The sequence below is a fragment of the Rissa tridactyla genome, chromosome 1 (assembly GCF_028500815.1).
Source record: "Rissa tridactyla isolate bRisTri1 chromosome 1, bRisTri1.patW.cur.20221130, whole genome shotgun sequence".
Lineage (NCBI taxonomy): Eukaryota > Metazoa > Chordata > Aves > Charadriiformes > Laridae > Rissa > Rissa tridactyla.
The window spans coordinates 5,510,190-5,531,076 of record NC_071466.1 but is presented as its reverse complement, the minus strand read 5'-3'; the positions used below and the strand labels follow the sequence as shown (position 1 = coordinate 5,531,076).

Below are 20,887 nucleotides of genomic sequence, written 5' to 3'. Positions count from 1 at the left end.
TTATCGTGTGTGTAGGTGAACAGGACATCCTGCGAGCAGAACCCAGCAGCTGGGGCACAGCTTAGATTTTTCTGTTCCCTGACTCCACTGGGTTTTGCTTCTTTCATCCAGTTGGTCAAATAAGCTTGTACCCAGCTACGGTGAGCTGCTGCTGTTACAGTCCAATTTGGGTTATGCTTGCTTAGGATTTCCTACCAAAAGTGAAAATTTATTTTTATAAATATTTGCAGGATGCTGCTGTGGATGTTGATGACTTTGCAAAGTTACTAGTTACTAGCTGTAAATATTAATTGAACCACACATGGATTGTGCTTTATTGCATTTTAATATATTCAGAGATTTGTAATATGCAATTAGAGTTATTGCAAGCAAGGAAATTGTAGATAAAATATCACATTAATCAATTCAAATCGTACAAATGGAAAAATGCCTCCCACACGCTGTGATGGCCAATCCCTAAAATTTATGATTAACAAAATTTGGCCTAGGTTAAAAAGAGTTTAAAAAATTATTTGATCTAGGAATATTAAATCTAATAGACTATAATCAAATTGTGTAACTTTTATTATGATTTGTTGAGAAGAATGAGAAGAAATGCCTTTAGTTAACAGTAAACTATTTTAGGCTTCTGCAGGATCTATTTCTAAGACTACGGAAATTTGGAGCTCGCAATTTCTTCCTACTTATTGGGGTCCATGGTTGTTGGCAACCTTGACTAGAAGATAGATCACCACAGGCAGAGAAAGTTTCTCAACTAGAATGTGGAATAGTTTGTTGTTTTAGCATGGGTAAATATGGCTTTTAACATTTTACCAAATCCAGGAATATATACTAAGGCTCACACTACAGAAGATGGATTTTCTAAATGGAAGAAATACCTGATTAACACAGAAGAAAACCTCATTATCAGCTAGAATTTTACTACTGCCATCAACTAGATAGGTTGGGGAAAAATAATTGACCCTTTATTAAATTCATACAAGGGAGACTGTATCACTGATCTAAGCAGACATTTTGCCAAAGTCTTGTTTACGAAATTCCTTACAAAATTTGGAAATATAAAACTCATTGAGTACATTTATGGGGTGCAGGAGATACTCTGGATTATGCAAAAGAAAAGATGAGATTTGTGTAATATGTATTAACTATGACAGACAAGTTTACAATTTCAGCACAGAAAACAGGTTACCTATTTAATGACTCCTAAGACTCCTAAGACTAATAAACTATGGTGAGATTGAACATCATATAAAAATATACAGAAGGAGAACAATGTTTTTTATTGACAGCAGGTTTATAAAATAATAAGTCTACAAAAAGGGATAATTTAAAACCAAAATTAAATATTAACAAGTAATAAATCAACATTGGTTCAATATCTGCAGCTTCATTGAGTTATTTCTTCAGAGCAGGACCAGTTTTATGACCTATCAGTGTACTATGATTTTTATTGTTTGAATAAACTCTCCCTCTGGTTATTTTTGGTGATATTTTGGTTGAGAGGATGATTTTTTAATAGACTTGGCAACTCTCAATTAGTGGCTACAGAAAAAACAGCACTTACGAGGATTCTGAACAAGCGCATCGCCTCCTCCAGAATGTAATATTGACAAACAAGTGCCACATCCCACATTGAACATCTCATTCTCAACTGAGGCGTCAACTTAAACACAACCACTGATACACAACCACGCTGTTTTAAATGGGAAAGGTCCTGACTCTGACAAATCGCTCAGAATATCCCAGCAAAAATGAGGTGAAAGAAAAAAAACCAACAGCAATGGTGAAGTCGTGTGGGCTTCTTAATTGCTGATGGCATTACTATGGTTGGGTATAGTGTCCTGCTAAAAATAAAGATTTTGTTTTAAGGTCAATAGACTTGAGGTTTAGGTGTTAAATTTTACATTTGTTATTTAAACAACTGAAACTATTAATGTAATAACTCCTGATCCATAACAGAAATTAATAATGATAAAAAACAAGTAAAATCAATACCGACTTCTGATCTACAGTTAGTATTATGCAACCATGACTTGAGTTTTTATTTAAATAATACAGGAGCTTTAAGTTTTAAACGTTTGAAACTCCCTGTAAAAAGAGACTGATTAAAAATGGGCAAGAACAGCACTACTGTGTCACTGAATTTACGACCTGCTGATCCTATTGAAATATTTTAATTGTGCAGAAAAATAGGCAGAGGAAGTGTAGATTTATGACACCTCTTTGACATAAATAAGTTGCAGGTGTGTTAATATGTAGGAAATACCATATTACCCAGAAAGATTGTAATAAATATATTTGTTTGTTCAAAAAGAAAGGAAAAAAGGCAGGGTATTTCTATAAATCTGAAATAGTTGTGTTGGTTGCTAGGCTTTTCAGTTAATAATGGAGGCAAGGGTATGTTATGAAATTAATATAAACCTGGTAATACTTTGATAACTTGCCGATGCAAGTGGGAGTAAGATGCTTTGCATTGCCAATGAAAGTTATGCTCTAATGTATTAATCAATCTGGTTAAGAGCAGCTTAGAAATTGAAATGGAAAGTAGAGAATATAATATACAAAATCCTTATTTAAGGGATCTTCGGAGTTTTTCCCAGAAAGTGATTTCTTGACATGGTTTTTGACAAGGTGTGTCAAGAAAAGCAACTGCTTTCATTTTAGTCCTACAGAATAATAACTAAATTTTGATTTCTGCCTAAGATTTTGTTGGTTACACACCAGTTACTGGGCCCTGACCAATCTCGATCTAACCTGACAGTCAACATGCATGATGTGAAGAGTTGGCTCAAGGCATTTCAGTACAGAAGACACAAGTGAATCTTGCTCCCGTGAGGGTAAGTGACTGGGGTCCTGCTGCTCTTACCGTGCAGGGGGAAAGGCAGAGGCTGAAAGAGGGAGACAGACCCGAGATCATAGAATCATAGAATGTGTTGGGTTGGAAGGGACCTTTAAAGGCCATGTAGTCCAACCCCCCTGCGGTAAGCAGGGACATCTTCAACTAGATCAGGTTGCTCAGAGCCTCATCAAGCCTGGCCTTGAATGTCTCCAGGGATGGGGCCTCCACCACCTCTCTGGGCAACCGGGGCCAGTGTCTCACCACCCTCATTCTTCAAGACTGCTTAATAGATGATTCTTTTTGATGCAGTTGCAGTGTGGCTTGCTGCTGCAAGGGGCACTGGATGGAGAAGGTGGTATCTCATGCCGCTAGGAGCAACCGGCTGCTACCCTCAGTGACCAACAGCCCACAAAACCCTTTTCCTCCCCTGGCAGCTTGCTGCCTTAGGCAACCGCCTGCTCTGCCTGTGCCTACAGCCCACCAGGTTAATGTCTGTAAATTTTGCAACTGTCATTTGTTTATCTTTCTCCAGGTGGATGACCTTTAACATCTTGCAAGAAAGCAACAAATTCTTGAAAGAAATAGCAGAAATAAAACAATAAGCCATAAAAAAAACATGCAATTTAAGACAACTAGTATTTAATCGAAATGAGGTCCCATTACCTGTGTATGTGACGGTGGGAGGCCTTTTCTGCCATAGATGCCAACCAGAGCAGCCTTTCCTAAAGACACGTTGAATTTCAGATGCACTGGGTGGTCGATGAACACCTGAGATCTCCAAAAGATACCAGGAGGGATCTTCTGTGTGGCTCGTCTGCCAACATCAATTTCTCCAGAGTCTATAAAACTGTCGTCTGGAAAGAAACTACTGGGCTTTCCTGCCAAAACACAGGAACAAAAATCTTGGATTAGCCTGAGATCCTAAAAGTAATCCAATCATACTGGTATTTCTGAGAAACAGCCTATTAGTGTCCTCAGGTCTTCAGAGTACTTCGTATAGACAATCCATATGATTATGGGAGGAAAAACTGGCTAGGTTATTCCTGGCTTCAGTAACTGTTTTGTTTGAAAACATGAATGTGGGAAGAGCAACCTGGAGAGAAATGGCCTTTTGTTTAAATTGCAACATCAGAGAGCGTGTAATTACATTGTGGAGATAAGAATAAATCATCTGACATTATATCCTAAGTGAATACAGGCTCACGGATGGAGAAGTCATTACTAAATTAGCAAAGAGAAGTGTAGTAATAGTGAGGTAGACGCGTGTCACAGAATGGAATGGTAGTGTGGAGGACAGCAGCATGAACGATGCCTAAGTGCGGAAAGGAAAATGTTTCTCTATTAACTCAGTTCTTGACAGTGGTAACAGTATTTGAAATTTGTTCAACAGTCCATAAAAAGCTAAAGAAAAAAAAGGACTGAGAGAAATGAAGTAAATCGTACCCTGCACTTGAGTAATATCTGCTAAGAAACATGAGAGGTTTTAATTGGGTTTCAGTACAATCCGTAAAGTGTGTTACGATTATCCATCTTCTTTCAGAAGATGAACAAATGGAGGCATCTGTTTCTTAAAGCGACCACCAGGCTGGAGAGCCGGGGTATCCGGATGGCAATCGGTACATGCCATAACGTCCAAGGGAGTCAGCAAGGAGCTCAGCATCCCTGAAAAACACGTCTGAGAAATTCCAGGTTAGAAATTCATACACTCACAGTTCTCCAAACTGGTGACCGCTTCAAAAATCAGGACCCAAAGGAAGTCCAGGGAATGAAAACTAAATGCCTTTTCAGCCTTCGCTATAAGCAGTGGCCACGGCTTTACCTGCAGTGCATAAACACCATGACAAAGGCAACTGCTTAGCAAACAGCCTTTATTTAAGGACACTTCTAGTTAAAAAGTATGCAGTAGTGTCACCTGAAATATTTTGGCTTTAGTAAGGACAGCATCATGTCACCAACAAGGACTAATTATTCATTTTAGAAATTCAAATGATTTTGTTGTCTTATCTCCCTGCCGTTACAGCAAACTACTCTCTGTTTCACAGATCAAGCGATTCTAACAAAATGAGAAGGGAACTTTCAGAAACACACAAGCTTTTGTAGAAAAATCACATTGTCAGATTTTTTTTCTTCCAGAACTGACATTTGGGAAATGGGAAACAAAAATATCTTTTCCCATCCATCATGAATTCGAGTCAAATAATCTTAGAATTTACTTGTCGTGTTGAAAAGGTGATTGGTAGAACAACCTTTCATTTTATTGTTTCAAATTATAATATTTCCTTTAATATTATGTAATATTAATTATGTAATATACTATTACATATACTACATATACTATTATGTAATATACTATTATGTAATAGTATTTCCTTAAACTTCTCTATATTTCACCCCAATATAAACTCTCCAGGAGAAACAGACACAAATTGTTTCTGTAAAATCCCTATAGAAATTATATGCATATTAACTATTAACAAAAGAAGCCCCTGAAGATGTTTCTTCGTAGGATGGAGAATTTTTCTCTCTTTTTTTTTCTTTTTTTTGTTTTGTTTTTACTTATGTAAAACTTTTTAGCAGAACTTTTGGTCCACATAAGACTAAGCCCTTATTTAAAGTTAGCAACTGCTTAAGTGCACTGTGGGAGAGGGGCCTGATGGCCTGTTTAATTTCTGTGCTATCTTGTGGCAGAAGTATTACACATACCAGCACAGTCCAGAAAGCAAAGGGTGTACATGTGTTCACAGGAAAAATGCTACTGATAATTTTATAAGATCCTCACTTATCTTCCTATATCGCATTCAAATAAATACAGGGGGGAAATGTGCTGACTCTTTAACCTTTTTTAGTCAAAGTGTATATTAATAATCAGAAGCAGCTTAGGTAAACAGACATTCCTTCCAAATCATTTTGTGCTGACAGAGTTCAATTGTCCAATGAAAATCAACTAGCTTGATTCCGAAGGGGATTATTTTATCAACTGGACTGTTAATATTTATTTGGCGTACTAAAATTACTTTTCACGCTGGCAGGATTAAAGGAAAGTTCCCATGCCTTCATGCAAAGTTTGTTATTCCATTATTGTAAGATGGAAAGATTCAGGATTCTATTAAGAAAGAGCTAAAGACACCCTATGTTTTGGTTCAAATGAAGGATATATTTTTCTGATTACCACTGACATGCTTTATAGATTCTTAGAAATTCAGATGAAAACCTAAAGCATTTGATATGATTGCCCATTAATAAAGACCGTACAGCGGAGTGAATCAGGGAAGGTGAGAAGTGAATACGATAGACGTTGCTATGCAAGGGGTAGCCTGCAGAAAGTGAGCACAGCACGTATTCTGCCTGTACAGAGAGCGGCACTTGCTCCGGCGAGCAAAAATGCTTCTGCGATTGATTCAATTGCACAGAAATAATTGTTTGTACACGCAATTACAAAGTTCATGTCTCCTCTTGGTGGCCAGCTGTACGCCTGAGAAGCTGATATCCTAAGAGCTGTTATATCATGTTGCCAGCGGGTGACATTTATCCCGAAATAGAAGCCCAAAGGAAGGCTCTCTTCACCAGGCTGAATTCAGCCCCTGAAATCCATCCCTCTTTCATCAGGTTTAGCCTAGAGTAACATCAGGCCCTATGGACCGGATACTTCATAAAGAAAGTACAATAAGAAAGCCATTTCAGCTCCTAACCAGAAATTAGGTTTTAATCAGAATATCTGACTCCCTAAAATTAACTTCAGGTCTGAATTCTTAATTGGGCTGCCAATTACTTTGCTCTTTCCACACATTCACCTTGAACTTTCTAGTTGCTGTAGCAACTATTCCTAATTTATTTGGATATCAAAATGAACTATTTCATTTTGATGGATCTGCTTGTGTTTTTGACAGCAAGGTACCCTGACTCATCAAAACACTTAAGAACTGGCTTCCATTTCTCTGACTTCAATTGCAGTTAATTACATGCTTAAGTATAAGCATGTGATTAAGTGCTTTGGTAAATAGGGATGGGTTTAAACACAGGTAAACGCAGTGCTGGAGCGGAGCCACAGATGAGACTGAATGTGGAGAACTGGCAAGACATCGGCAATGATTCATTCCCATCAGCTGTACGGAAATTCTAACACATTCCAGCCGATCTCACTGTGATCAAGGAGACTTTCAAATATATTTCAATGCATTTTTTTTTTATATAAATTTCAGCATTCTGCTTTAGAATAGCAGCCATGCAACACTGCTAGTCCAGAATTAGTTATATGGTCATCTGATGGGGAGAGCACTGCATTTGAAGGCTGGACAGGATACTCCTGCAAGAAAGACCTTCTCCTAATGTGTTTTTTAGTCAGGACAAGTTATTCTCCTCTAAAACCCACAGATTCCCTAAGATCTGTACAAAGTACTATCTTAAGGGGTCTTCTAATGACATAACTAGGGTATTTCCCAGATTTCTCTTTTAGCAGAGCTTTTTGGCAGCAATTGAAACTTCTACTGCTGTGACGGTAAGCGTGGCTGAAAAAGAAATCAAGTGGAGGTCTTTGACTTGGACGGCAGTTTGGGATACATCCATTTATTTTCATTTGGACTTTTAAAAGGAAATAGACAGATCAAAACTAGATGTTTCAAAAATAAAACATAAGGCAAGTTGGAGGGGAAAAAAAAAAGGATCTGTCGTGAAGTATTTTTGAATACACCAGCAGGGACATCTGCAGCTTGCTGGAGTGTCTGGTAAGGTTTGCTGAGAATATCCCACGTAGCTGATTTTTCCTTGTAGCAACTTGATGTCAGCCATCAGTTGACAGTAAATACACTGTTTTAAGGAACACACATAATTATGGCCTTTGTTTGGACTAATAAAGACAGATAAGCTCTTAAAGAAAAAAAAATACTACAATTAATTTAAATTAAACATGTAAACACAGGCTTTCAGCCAAAGTCTAGGGAACTCTGTGGAAACTTTTGAGTTCAATGAGTTGCCAGAACAGTAGCACAATTCTTATCTCTTACCTACAAAACTTCCTCTCCCAAAATAACTACCAAAAATAGCCAATGACTTCGATTTTACTGGAATCTGTTAGCCTCATATAAAGAAGCGTGACATACAAACAAAAGAGCTTTCTGAAAATTTGAATTTCTCATTTCTCCAGCTAAGTCTTGGGAATGATAAAACACCTCTCCTTTGCAGAGCTTGCAGGTGGTTTTGGCAGTGCTGCCTCTATAGAAAGCCCAGTAAGATGTAAAGCTGCTGGATAATGCACTGCTGAATTGACAAACCAGCAGTTGCTGCTAATTTGAGTTAAAATTGCAAGCTGTCAACATTGTGACAGACTCCTTTTATCTGGCCACTTTTGCAAAACCATGTCCAACTCTGGAGTGACAAAACTCACAGTGTAATAGCTCTTAGTAAATATTTTGGTCCTCAAAACATTTGGTATTAGGTGGCAATGAGTAGGCAAACCCAAACACTTTTGTACTGTTGTAGAGAAAGCTTGATCCAATGCTCATGGAATCATTTAATTTTCATTACATGTTTTTTTCCCATGAAAACAGCCACCTGAGGCAGGGTTTTCATGATGGCCTTCTGTAGCCTGTGAGATATGGTGCAAACGGTTCCACCTTGAGAATGCCTTAGATGTGTGGTGAGGGTTGCACACAGTTTTATCACATTAGTTGACATCAGAAGAGTATGAAACTTAGAAACATATGGAAACACGACCGACGACTACTAGTTCTAGATGTGAAAGACTGGAAAAAGCACCTGATGATGTCAGCATTGAGGGTAATGGAACATGAGATTGGATGGCTGGAGTTCAGAGGCAGACAGAAGACTCACAACATGGACACACACCAACCATACCTTCACTGGCTCCTTTGCCTTTCCTGTCAGGTAACTCTAACCCTGTGCCCCCCGAAGGATATAAGGAGACGTCCGTTGGCACTGGCCAACTGCTGGCTGTGTCTTCCGTGATTTCATACATCTGCCCTTCCATCGGCTGCAGGTGCCAGTTTAGGCCAAACAGGTGCATGGCTGTGGTGAGTAATGAGAAAAGTCATCTTTTTCTGTTTGGGAGAGTTTCAGAACTACAGGGGCACTTTCTAAACCCCGGCTCCACTGCCTTATTAGCGGTCAATGCTTCAGGATAAGAATGGGATTAATGTAATTAGACAGCCCCTGCTGCTTTTACCATACCAACTCCCCAGGTCTCTCCACCCACTTAAACTCATTTTAGATCAGCTGTACCAATCCACTCTGCTTCTTCCAGTAGAACCACTCCTGACTCATGGCCTACGTGAGAGAATAACCAGGCACAGTGTTTCAGAAAGCTCCCAATCCTGGGGTGACAATGCAGTGAACACAGAAATACAAGGAGTATTATTTATCAACATACCAATACATCCCAGGAAACTGCACTTTGGTTTGTTTTGCTGTATTCATAGCATTATTTTTCTTCCCCACCAATTATGCACAGAAGCTCTTACAGACATCTCTGTCAGTTTTTCCTGAATAAGACCAAGTGAAAACTAAGGCAATTTAAAATCCATCTTGCACACGTGCCTTTGTGTTCAGCACCACAAAAGCGAGCGACTATGACTGAGCATTCCTTGGCACAACTCTCCTATTCAGATCAAAGCTACAGCCTCAACGTTGGAAAACAAGCAGCACCATTTAGAGCTGTGTGATACCAGGGCATAGCTCTCTGTAGGTTTCTGGGCCATGCAAAGTCATCCAGCGCACATCTGGATCTATTTCAAGGCATTCAGTAAAGACAAGTGACATTAAGGAACAAGACAGAATACTTAAAAAGCAAACACATGTATGAGGAGTATGGAAAATCATATGCTTATACAACTAATACTTGCCCCTTGAAAATATAAAGCAAAAGAACGTGGCTTCCCATATCAGTTCTTCCGTCCCCAACATAAACATTTCATACTCAATCAGCATCCAGTTTAGCTTCAGGCTCTACACAACTAAATGATCCGATATTTGCTACACTTGTAATGACATTTCTTTTTTAAGGGAACGCCTTGATATTTTACACTATAATTTCTCCAAGAAACTCTACAATGACACTAGCATCATTGCCATTTAGCATAAACAAAAAGAGTAAAAAATAGAGCATTTCCATTGCCTGTAGTTCTCATTTTATTCACAAAGATACATCTGAGCTTGGCAAACATTGTCAGGGACAAGTGGTTAGTGTATTTAAACCTGTGCATCAGGAACAATCTTTTCAAGAGGACTGAAAGGTAATCTGAGCAGTTTTCCAAAACCAGCATGTTTAGGCAATTTAGCAAAATCAGTGATTTTTTTCCACTTCAGTCTCAATTAGGTCACCTATCATTGACTAACATGAATAAGCTTGTCTTTGCACTACTACGACATCACAAAACAGGAGAGCAACACTCTCCTTTTACCATGTAAGAGGAGAGTCTCCCGAGGACCTGCCTAAAACTCGAACATATTTATACGTGTACACATACCAAGAAGGAATGCCACAAACACAACTGGTAATTCAACCAGGATACTTTAGGCAGGGGGGCCAGTATTTTTGTCTCAAAGGAGTATATTTACTTGGCAGAGAAACTGTGCAATGGAAGAGAGGAAATCAGGCTGGGAGCAAGGAATTTGCATCAAGTATTTGGCATTGCTCTGCTTGCATAATATCTTTGTGCTTATACAGCCCGCATCATCAGAGTGCCTGGGCACTTCGTAGCTATTAACCTCATAAAACCTCATCAGGTAGGAATCTGCTATTTCTACTTCACAGAAAGGAAAAAGAGAAGTACAGCAGATTAAAGGACTGACTCAGTTCACTTGTTTGGGCATCAAAATGTGATTGTATGTTAATTCACTTAACTTACTCTACGCTCACAGGCCCACAAGCCCCAACAGGCATTTCATGCTCCCCTCCGCCAGCAGTTTTTGTGCTAAGCTCAGTACTGGATGCTGCCTGGGAATGCCATCCAGGCTGGACCTCTCCATGGACCAGAGTGCTGCTGAGCAGCTACAGAGCTCAGGGGCTTACGTGCTCTGAGCACGCACAAGTTCTCATGTTTAGCCACAGGGACGTTTGTAGTTCCAAGCAGAACGAAAACTGTACTGTTCACTCCTCCTCTGCTGGCCCTAAGTGCTTAATCCCAACTCCACTTAACAGATGTCTTCACATTACAACTTGCGTGAGCTTATACTGGGCATCACTGGTTCAGGCAGGAATTGAGCCAGTGTTTTTTTTTTCCCACTAGATCATTTGAATTGCTCTACCCTTTGGATATCATAGTATAAGTGCCACATACACTCTCTTAGGAACTGAGAGGCCATTGTTTCCCCGAAAGGACATTGTTTTCCCTCCTCTCCTTAGGAGGAAGTTGTTGCTTGTACATCATTATTTACTGCAAGAAAGTGAAGGTGAAGAACTCAGCATTGTTTCAGGTGTAGTGGGAAAGCTGTGAGCATTTCTTCCAGGCATGCAAAATGCATTTAAAAACACCTGAGAGGACATGTCTTATGAAGGGAACATCTTGCTTCAGTGTAACGACAGAACTGGTAGCCTGGAAGCTACAGCTTTTCTGCACATTATCCATCCCCTTGAGCAAGTGAATCAACCATTCCATGTCACCATTCATTCCTAAATGTTTGCAAAGCGTCTTACAATGTCCCAACATAGAAAATATGACAGAAATTTCTGTACCATAGGTACTGCTTTATCACACAGAGATAAAAGGCCTGCATTAATATGTTAACTTTTGTCTTTGACTAAAAGATTTTGTCTAAAGCAAAAAGTTTCTTGGGTACATTGATCCCATCATCACACAGATTATAGAATCAAAGAATCATAGAATAGTTTAGGTTGGAAGGGACCTTTAAAGGTCATGTAGTCCAACTCCCCTGCCGTGGGCAGGGACATTTTGCACTAGATCAGGTTCCTCAAAGCCCATGCAACCTGACCTTGAAGACTTCCAGGGATGGGGTATCCACAACTTCTCTGGGCAATCTGTTTTAGTGTTTCACCACCTTCATAGTAAAGAATTCCTTATATCAAATCTGAAGCTCCCCTCTTTTCGTTTAAAACCATTATCCCTTGTCCTGTAACTACAGCCCCTGGAAAAAAGTTCTCTCTCCACCTTTCTCATAAGCCCCCTTTAAGTATTGAAAGGCTGTAAGAAGGTCTCCAGTGATGACCCATGAGAATGAGATCTATACACAGCATGCATACGAAAGCGCAAAAATCTGAGAAACACAGAGAATTATTTGAAGAGCATTTTGATTACTAAAAGTGGCTTAAAACTAATCCAGAAAACTGAGTGCAGAAGTTTGGAGCTAATGCACTATTTGGGGTTTCTGATTTGATGTTTCTAAGCACAAAATAAAAGCCTCTAAATATTCCCACCCATAAGGCAAACAGACATCACGCAATTTCTGCTGCAGGTAGGAAATAACCACAAAAGCCTTCCTGAAACCAGAACAAAGAGTCTGATTTACTTTGGAAACACACTCTTGTAGCAGGTATGTTAATAGGAAATCACCTAATTAAGTGTTTTTCACTAGTATTTCTATGATTCTACGGAATACCAGTAGTGTCTGATTGGCAAGGGGGTGGAAGATTTCTTCTGCTTGCTCCTCCCAGCTGCCATAGTCATGCTAAAAAGTCAAACGGTAACAGCAGCGGATGTTTTGGGTCTCTACATCTCAGTGCGATGTGTAAAACTGTTGATGCACACAGTTGTTTAAAGGTTTTAGGAGAGGCACAAATCAACCTGGTTCTTTGCTAAATTGATGAAAAGTCCTTTCTTGTAGAAAAAAAAAAAAGAAGGCCATAAGCAGGGAAAAACCCTGGAACCATGGATAAGAGGCACAATCATGTACTTTGAAGTGTTAATGTTCCTAAAAGTAAAGTGAAGCTGTAAAAATAGTTTGAGATTCCTGATGTTCTCAGTTTCCAGGTCGATTGAACCCACTGTTGACATTTTCTCTGGCTTTTTTTGCTTTCTCCTCGGCTCAGCCAGATGTGAGATGTGGCTCACAAAGAGCAAATGCCCTCCTAAAAGCCCCCATGTCCTTCTCCCACTCCCTCCTCAACATGATTCTCAGTAGATACTCAGATATTGAAGGCTCCCCATGTATTAAAAGAGCACACTGCAATTAACGATCATTAAAGTGTACCCTTTTGTAAAATACCACGTAGCTTTCACTGCCTAGGAAGCCTCATGACACGCTCTTTGCAGAAGCTTTCATTATATTTCCCATGGCTAATAAAACTCTTTTGTCTGCCTTCTCTTGGAATGGAAACAATACTTAGGGGAAACCCTGCCTGTGTCCTCTCGCGGCTGTTTCAGCACCAACAACTTAGATGATACAAAGGCATCTGGGGCTCATGTTTGACATCAAATCTTCGGCTTGCACAACCTTTTAATGGTAGCTAAGTGCTAGCAAAAAGTGCCCTGAAACTTGCTGAGTGGGTAACAGAATTATCCTCAGTCCTAAGTCACCTCAGGCCTTCTTGTTGGTGGGGAAAAGAAGGAAGCCGAACTCCAGTCCTTTCAGGGTCTGGTTACTTCGCTGAGTTCAGCATTTCAACCACAGCAACGTGATGTGGCTATTCCTTTGCTGGACTCAGATTCACTTTAGCAAAGCAAATTTACAAATACTTTAGCATCAGTGGAGCTATTTAACCATTCAAATAAATCCAAGTTCATAGTGGTGGAACCAAGTATTCAGGATCATGATTCCTTAGGTTTTAACACATTATCTCATCCTGTACTGCGTTATTCCTACCCCATAGCTGTTTGTGGAGGCCATAAGCAACATTATCTGATGCTATTAAGCCAAATAAAGAGGAACATTGTTTCCAACTTTGTTTTGAAGATATCCAGGCTTTTTGGTATCTTTGTATTATCGCCACTTGCTTATGACACAGCAAAACACCAAAGTCAAAATAACTTACTCAGCAGAGTAGAGAACAAAGAAACTGCTACAGCATTTAGAATGAAAAAGGACAAACAAAGATAATAATTCACATGGTCAACAAAATGGACATCTCTTGGGACAGGCTGATGGAGCGAAGGAGTTAGCAGAGAGAGGCAGATGATTGTGATAGATCACAGGGAGAAGAAAAGACGAGACATGCTTACTGAAGCATATGAGACCCCCAGAAACCACACCAGTCAGCAAAAAAATTGAAAAACACACTGCTGGCCCTTTATTAGCTTGTTGCTTTGCCCACAGCAGCAAGCTAAGTGTAATAAATAACCAAACCAATCAATTGCGATGTTTGAAATTAAGGCTATGGCTGAAGCCACCAGCTGCTTCGACAGTGTTGTTAAATCCATTCTCACAGCAGCTCACAGGCGCTGATGCTGCCTTCTGCCTCTCAGAGCTACGTCCCGCAGGTAGGGCTGCTGGCCTGGTGATCCCTCACCCAGGCGAAGCTCCTAAAGAAGCTAAGGAACGAATAAAATGACAACTGTTTTACAGTTACCAACTGATCTTGCCCCGAACGATGAATAAAGAGTTTCTCAGAATGGAAACTCAACAAAAACACCAAGTTAATCATCACCACCATGAGGCTGGTGCACAGCCTGGATTTACAGCGAACCCATGGAGTAAATGGCACGCAGGCAAGAAAGTCTTTTGGGCTTCTCCTTTGAAAAACCAAGTCAGTCTTTTTACACTAAGAATGCTCCACATTTTGAATCCATATTTATCTAAGGATGTCAGTATATTTTGCATAAATAACACAGGGGAGTGCACAAGCTTTAGGAAAGCCAGGCTTCTCTGCACAACCACTCCACCCTCCTCAGCTCAGCTGAAATAACATTGGGCTCGACCCAGAGAAGAGTTTGGTTCTACAAGCACTGGTTTCTGCAAGCACCTCACTGCACTGGTGACAGCAAAGCCAAAGCCAACACAAGCCAAAGGACCACTCCTGGTAGGGAGAATGGTTTTCCAAAGCTCCCCCCTGGTGCGGCATGGGGCAAAGGAGAACATGGGAAAAGACAGCTTGAGAAGAAAGAGCTGGAATGATCAAGGATAAAAATGAGAAAGGGGAAGAAGGTGAGAAAAATACGGAACGAGAAACTGAGAAAAAGGAGGAGGTTAGGAAAGAACAAAGGAAAGCTAAGAAAAAAAGTAAAAGGGGCTTGGAATAGGAAAAACAGCTGAAGCTCAGTCAGTGGTTGGGAAGACATTTATATGGCTTGTTTCTTTGCTCTCCCCTCTTTTTGTGGAATCAAACATAAGATACATGGTGGTTGCATTTTCCTCTTTAACCTTCAGGTTCGACAGTCGGACTTACAATAACACACTCTCTAAAATGAGACCTGAGGTTTTGCTTTTTCTCCTAATTGAAAAAAAGCTGAATTCCACCACTGAATTACTCAGGGCTCATTTTGACTCAAGTAAATGTATTGCTTTCACTCCTGTCTCTGAAATAAACTTGACTGTAATTATCTGGATAACTGTCTCTCTCTACACTGAAATTATATGATTTCTGTAAAGTGGGAGAATTGACTGTTGCAGAATTAATCATATTTTTGTGGCATTCAATGTTATGAAAAGGAGCCTTTCAGCATGAAATAATCACTGGTTTGTCAATCTTCAATAAATCAAGGAAGAGGCACGCAAGATTAAGGAGAATAGAAAGAGTAAAACAAACAATAAAAAAAGAAATCAACCTGTTTGTTTTTCTCTTACAGCTCTGTTCCATTTCAGTGCTGGACGAGGGTCCTGTGTCCCAGGGTGGCAGGGCATACCAATGCAGCAAGGGTCAAGGATTGAAGTGGCTTTATGGCTCTACTGGTGTCAGAAGAGGGTACCAGCAGCAAGTCTGGGTGCTGTATATTGTACCCCATCTCCTTGTCTGTAAGATCAAGTCCGGGACCAGACAGACCCAAGCTAGCGTTGATCTAAGGGCATGGGACATTTTCAGTGTTGGAGTAATTTAACATCCAAGTGCCTAACAGTTTCTCAGGTCTGGAATTGAAATCTAGGATCCTGCCCAAAGATCCCAATGGCCTGTAATATTGTGAATTCACACCATTTACACATACATACAGCGTCACTGAGCCAGAGGCTGTGGGGCAAGGAGAGAGGGATTCCTGCACGGCCAGTTCTTGCCTGGACTTCTGCAGTTACCTGGTGACCGAAAACTCTGCACAGCGCTCTGTGTTTCTAGCATCTAAAATTATTTCCTATGAGTAAATACTCTCCTTCCATGGCGTGAAGCTCTTACTTGAGGAATGAAAAACCTGATTTCTGAAATCGTCCTCTGCCTGAACGAACAAACACACAGCACTCGGCGCAACCCAGCTGGATCGGGGCCGCTGTGCAGCTAGACATGTAAAATTAATAGGTCACAAAGGAACGGAGCCCAAAAGGCAGCTTGATTACATGTTGTTTAAGTGAAGGCTCTCAGCTTGTGGCTGGGAGGTCCCATGGCTCTGCTTCCTGGCCTGCTGATTTATTTGACACAAGACAATAGTTTAGAAATACAAAAAAAAGGCACAGGGAGGGACATTTAGGGTAATGCTCACTATTGTAAATTCCCCATCTGGCCCCTTTCCTGACTGCTCGGTGATCCACCTTCAACGAGAAAAAAGGCTTTACAAGCCTTCTTCACAGGCTGGGGATAAAGACACTGTGCCAGGCTGGGCTGTGAGTTCTTCATGCTGAGAACTGGAGAATCTGTATCCCCCCATCCCTGAGTGAAGGGATTAGGATGAAGCATTTAGATGATAAAAGAGAGAGATACCTGCATCGTGTTTGTTTGCGGGGTTTTTGAGGACCTCAGATGTCCTACAGTAAGTGGTAGGTGCTTTCACAGCCAGCCCAGTACAGACACAAGCTATGGGATACAGCCAGATTCCTGGGATCCTGCCTGACCACTCCTTCACGTTCAGAGCTCAAACTGTGCAAGTACCAGAAGTGGTTCTTCCAGAGATAATTCAGGTTTCTTCCTTCCCTCAATCAGAATCACCATGTGCAAAGGAGAAATTCAAATGATGGAGAGCTTCCTACCTCTTAAAATTTTGCCACCAGACTGGGAACTGCCTCTAAGGAAAACCAAGCACTGTGGTAATCACCCCAAATCCCGGCTGTAAATGCTTTTACTTGCTTGGATTTGACATAACCCAGTTATTCTTTGACCCCTCCTGACTGAAGAGCTGTATCAAAGATTTCCAAGATAGAAGCAGATGGTCTACCGAATAGTATTAGTTGCTTCTTAGGAGAACACTTTACATTTTAATTTAGTTGCCAATTGCTCTTAATAGAGAAGAAAAAAAAAGCTTCCAGCAGAAGCATCACTTTCTTTGAAATCTTCAAGGAAGAGACTAGAAAGGCGTGTTATAAAACGAAGCAGTTAAACCCAATGTTTGTTCAATGCAAAGAGTCAGCGCTTCCTATCCAATGTCTTCCTAATTACCCCCAGGGATCAAAGACTTTCAAGTGATTGTCCATTCACACCACTAATAAATGATCACTGGCCCCTCCAGTGCTACAGCAGCTTGTGGCAGGAAAAGGAAAATGCAGTTTTAAATGGGTATATTTAAATATTTTTATGGGTATTTTTAGGAGGATTTTTTAAAGTGTAAACCTGTAGGAAAAAAAAAAAAAAAAAGATATAAAGGTGGTGTAGCTTATCCAAGGAGCCCTCTGCTTAAATACAATCTGTAATTTCCTTCACCTTCTACATCACTGTGAAAGTAGAATAGGAAGTTGGAAGATTGACCCCAGCAACGCTTTGCTGCTATAAGGCAGCTTACTGCACTGAAGAAGCTGATTTCAGCCCCCACAGCTCTACTAAATTTGGTGTTACACACGCTCAGGCCTTTCTCAGTAAAATAATATTTTCCCTTCTAGATACCCTTTCTGGCAGAGACCGTATTACTATAAATATTACTGAGATATTTCTTCAAGATCAAAGTCAATTATAAGACAGTCCCACTGTACCTCTAAATGGAGTTTTAATTTGTGTATATAATACTAGAAATAATGGTTTTCCCATTTGGGTACTCACTTCAATTAGAGAAATGAGGACAGGCAGCCCTACCAGAGGGCCTCCTACCTTGCTTTGCAATTACTAAAATTCTGGGCTAGGCTGTTGTGGACACTATAATTTTACGAATGCCATTTCATTACACACATATAAACTGTGAGACCCTAATTAAAAAGGGTGTAATTTACATAGGTAAATCAACAACCTCTCACATGCTTCCTTCCTTATTATCTCTGCCAGATATTGTCATAAAACCTGCTTTCCAAAATTAATACAAGAGGCTGCTTGAAGTCTAAAAAATACAGTTTGCTGTTTAAAAGTCACCAACGACACCTGTCATCTTCTATCACCCCAGCACAAGAGAGGTGGGATCAGAGTTTATATCTAGTATCCCAGTTTAAGGGTTAAGATCTAAATATTGTTGTAGAATTTGATGCTTGAGCTGGTCCCCAGATAGCCGTCTGCTCGTCTGTCCTTCTGAACACGGACATGATTTTATTATAAAGACAAGTACATGATTTCAGAGTGCTGCTCGTGACTTAATCCTAAAATCAGCTGAAAACTGCATTAGTGTTATTAGTCACCATGCATGTTCTAAGAGCACCAGAGCCCCAGTTGGGCTGTGCTAGTTGATGTAATAAAAATTAACAAAACGACAGTCTCTGAATCCCTTGATGTCCAAAGCACAGGTTTAACTTGAGCTTTACTTAGCCTGAGTACATCTTGCAACTTCAAGAGCGTGATGGAGGTGCTTCAAATTCAGTACGAATTTACACATTTTGGAGATCAGGGCCAGAGGGCTCATCAGCATCGTCAAAACTGAGCTCTAAAGCAAAACCCTACCGGCTTGGTGACTTTTTGAAGAGATCTGAAAAAATTTAACCTGCATGTGTTCAGGAGCATCTCATTGTTTTAAATGCTTTGGATGACAAATACACGGATATGTTTAAAGCAGGCTAAGAATCTTTTCATTTATTTTCTAATTTTTCTTTACATAAACTTGTTCCAACATTTCATATGGAGAGGGAATTTTTTTTTTTCCCTGTATAAAAGCTCGGCAAATGGATACAAATGTAGAGTCTGGGAAAGCTGATAAAGTGGGTGACACACCACAATTAATGACACTAGAAATTTTTTTTCTGTCCAGAGACCACGGGCAAAATCCAGCACAGTACTTTCTGGTACTATAAATCTAAGCGAATGGTTCAGATCAGTGTGAAAAGCTCTCTCAATAACGAAACTTAGCACAACCTGATGATTTGTTCCCTTGGACTTAGAGCTAAATCCAGCACATAGATTGAGGCAAGAGCTGGCAAGTGCAACCCACAGTGTTCTCTTAAAAGGCCCACAGCCATCTTTATGTTTAATTACACCTAAAAAAAGCATTTGCTAAAGAAACTCAAAGTTCGCCAAGTCAAGCACTCAAAAGTGAGCAAAGAACAGAATTAAGATTGCTTGTGTGATTTTAGATCAGCCCCTGTATGCATATGTACTCTGTAATAGCCTTTAATTCCCTCATCACAGGCTATTTTTTTCCACTGGCCCAACGCTGAGCAGAACAATTGCACAGAAATTGCCACTCAACCCTGGCAACTCCAGCATTGAAGCACGTTCAATTGCTTTCTAGGGATGCCATATGTGCAGCCTGGTTGGTAGCAGTAGGAGGGGGTTGGAAAGGGAAGGAATACACTCAGTGCAGACAATTTTTGCTACTGCACTCTAAATAGGTCCCTACCGAGCATGCGTGAACTCCGATTTTCTAGTTCTGTGTCAGCCAACCCTGGGTGGATCAGGGATATGATAAAGCACACACCATTGCTTGTTCTTCCTAATAGAAAAGAGGTGTCATGATTCTTCCTTACCTCCACGCTTCTGCAATATGAATAAAAAATAACAGTAGATCCAAGAGTAGCATTTTGCACAAGACCACACTGGCAGTAGTAATCCAGACCCCACCTCTTCCTTGGTTCCCTTGAGATCACTTAGGCCATGATCATTTTGTCTCATCGTTAAATATGGATTTATCAAAGTTCTTGCTCTGGGACATAGTACACTGCCTTGTTCCATCATCCCCAAAGACTATGTTGATAGTAGTGAATTAAACAGTACACAGCAAAGGAACTTGACAGTCTATAACACTAATTTGTTAGAAAGGAGCTGACAATGATTTTAGCCCTGGTCAGCCAACACCTTCTGAATTCCTGTGCGCAGTTCAGCCAGCAAGGACGAGAGCTCACTCTCAATAGATAGTTTGGGTGTGACCATCCATAAGAGTTAGAGAAATGCACCCGTTCTGGACCACCTGGATGCCCAGAATGGTCCCACGTACATGTTTCACAACCCGGAGTAGCCCACGATCCAGCTTAACCGGAGAAGGTACACTAATACAAATGAACTCTTACTGACCAGCATTTGGAATATCATTATGCTTAGATTGTGGTATTTTTTTTTTTTTTTCACCAAAAGCATCAGGAAGTCCTTTTCATTATAATGAAATAATATTTCATTATAATTTCTGCCATAATTAAACAAGATTCTGCTCCACTGATAGTCCAATTAGTTTCTTTCGAAATACTTAGTGTAAGCATAGCCATCATCTCTGCTAACTGCCTTGTCCTGCTTTGCTTTTTAAAGAGTCTCTTTGCATAATGAAGTGCTGCTACAGTTGTCCAAGGCAAGCAAGGTGCAATGTTGCTGCTGTGTTATGCGCTACCATATTTGAAAACAGCTAACATATGCTGTTCTCATCATCTTTCTAGGCAAAAGCTTCTGACTGCAATAAGGGCAGGCTTGTAAGTTAAGGTACAATAAAATCAAATAAAGTGGAAGATAGGAAAAGCTGGTGATGGTGGGACAGTTTATTAGTTTTTCACTTAAACACAGAGATTCAACAACCTCTAAATACCTATTTATTGAGCATCAGATTCTGATATCTCACGGCGAACTGCACAAGTGGTTCTTTTGAAGCGTTTAAGTTTCAGCATAAACAGTGGTGGTGAAATCTTGTCACAGAGGGAAAGAGTGGATTGCACTTTTTGTTCGTTATTTTACAGGTCATC

The 20,887-nt window shown here is 40.2% G+C and overlaps 1 protein-coding gene across 5 annotated transcripts in view; it reads right to left on the bottom strand.

Moving 5' to 3' along the window:
* TENM4 (teneurin transmembrane protein 4) overlaps nt 1-20,887 on the bottom strand; it is a 625,745-nt gene that overhangs the window by 184,068 nt on the left and 420,790 nt on the right. For 4 of the 5 annotated variants that reach the window (XM_054222439.1, XM_054222458.1, XM_054222476.1 and 1 more), the window contains 2 exons: nt 8,690-8,860; nt 3,503-3,717 (listed from right to left, as the gene is read on the bottom strand). In XM_054222439.1, coding sequence (XP_054078414.1) covers nt 3,503-3,717; nt 8,690-8,860 — 386 coding nt within the window. The remainder of the gene's footprint in view (nt 1-3,502; nt 3,718-8,689; nt 8,861-20,887) is intronic. The other variant, XM_054222467.1, reaches the window with a different exon arrangement.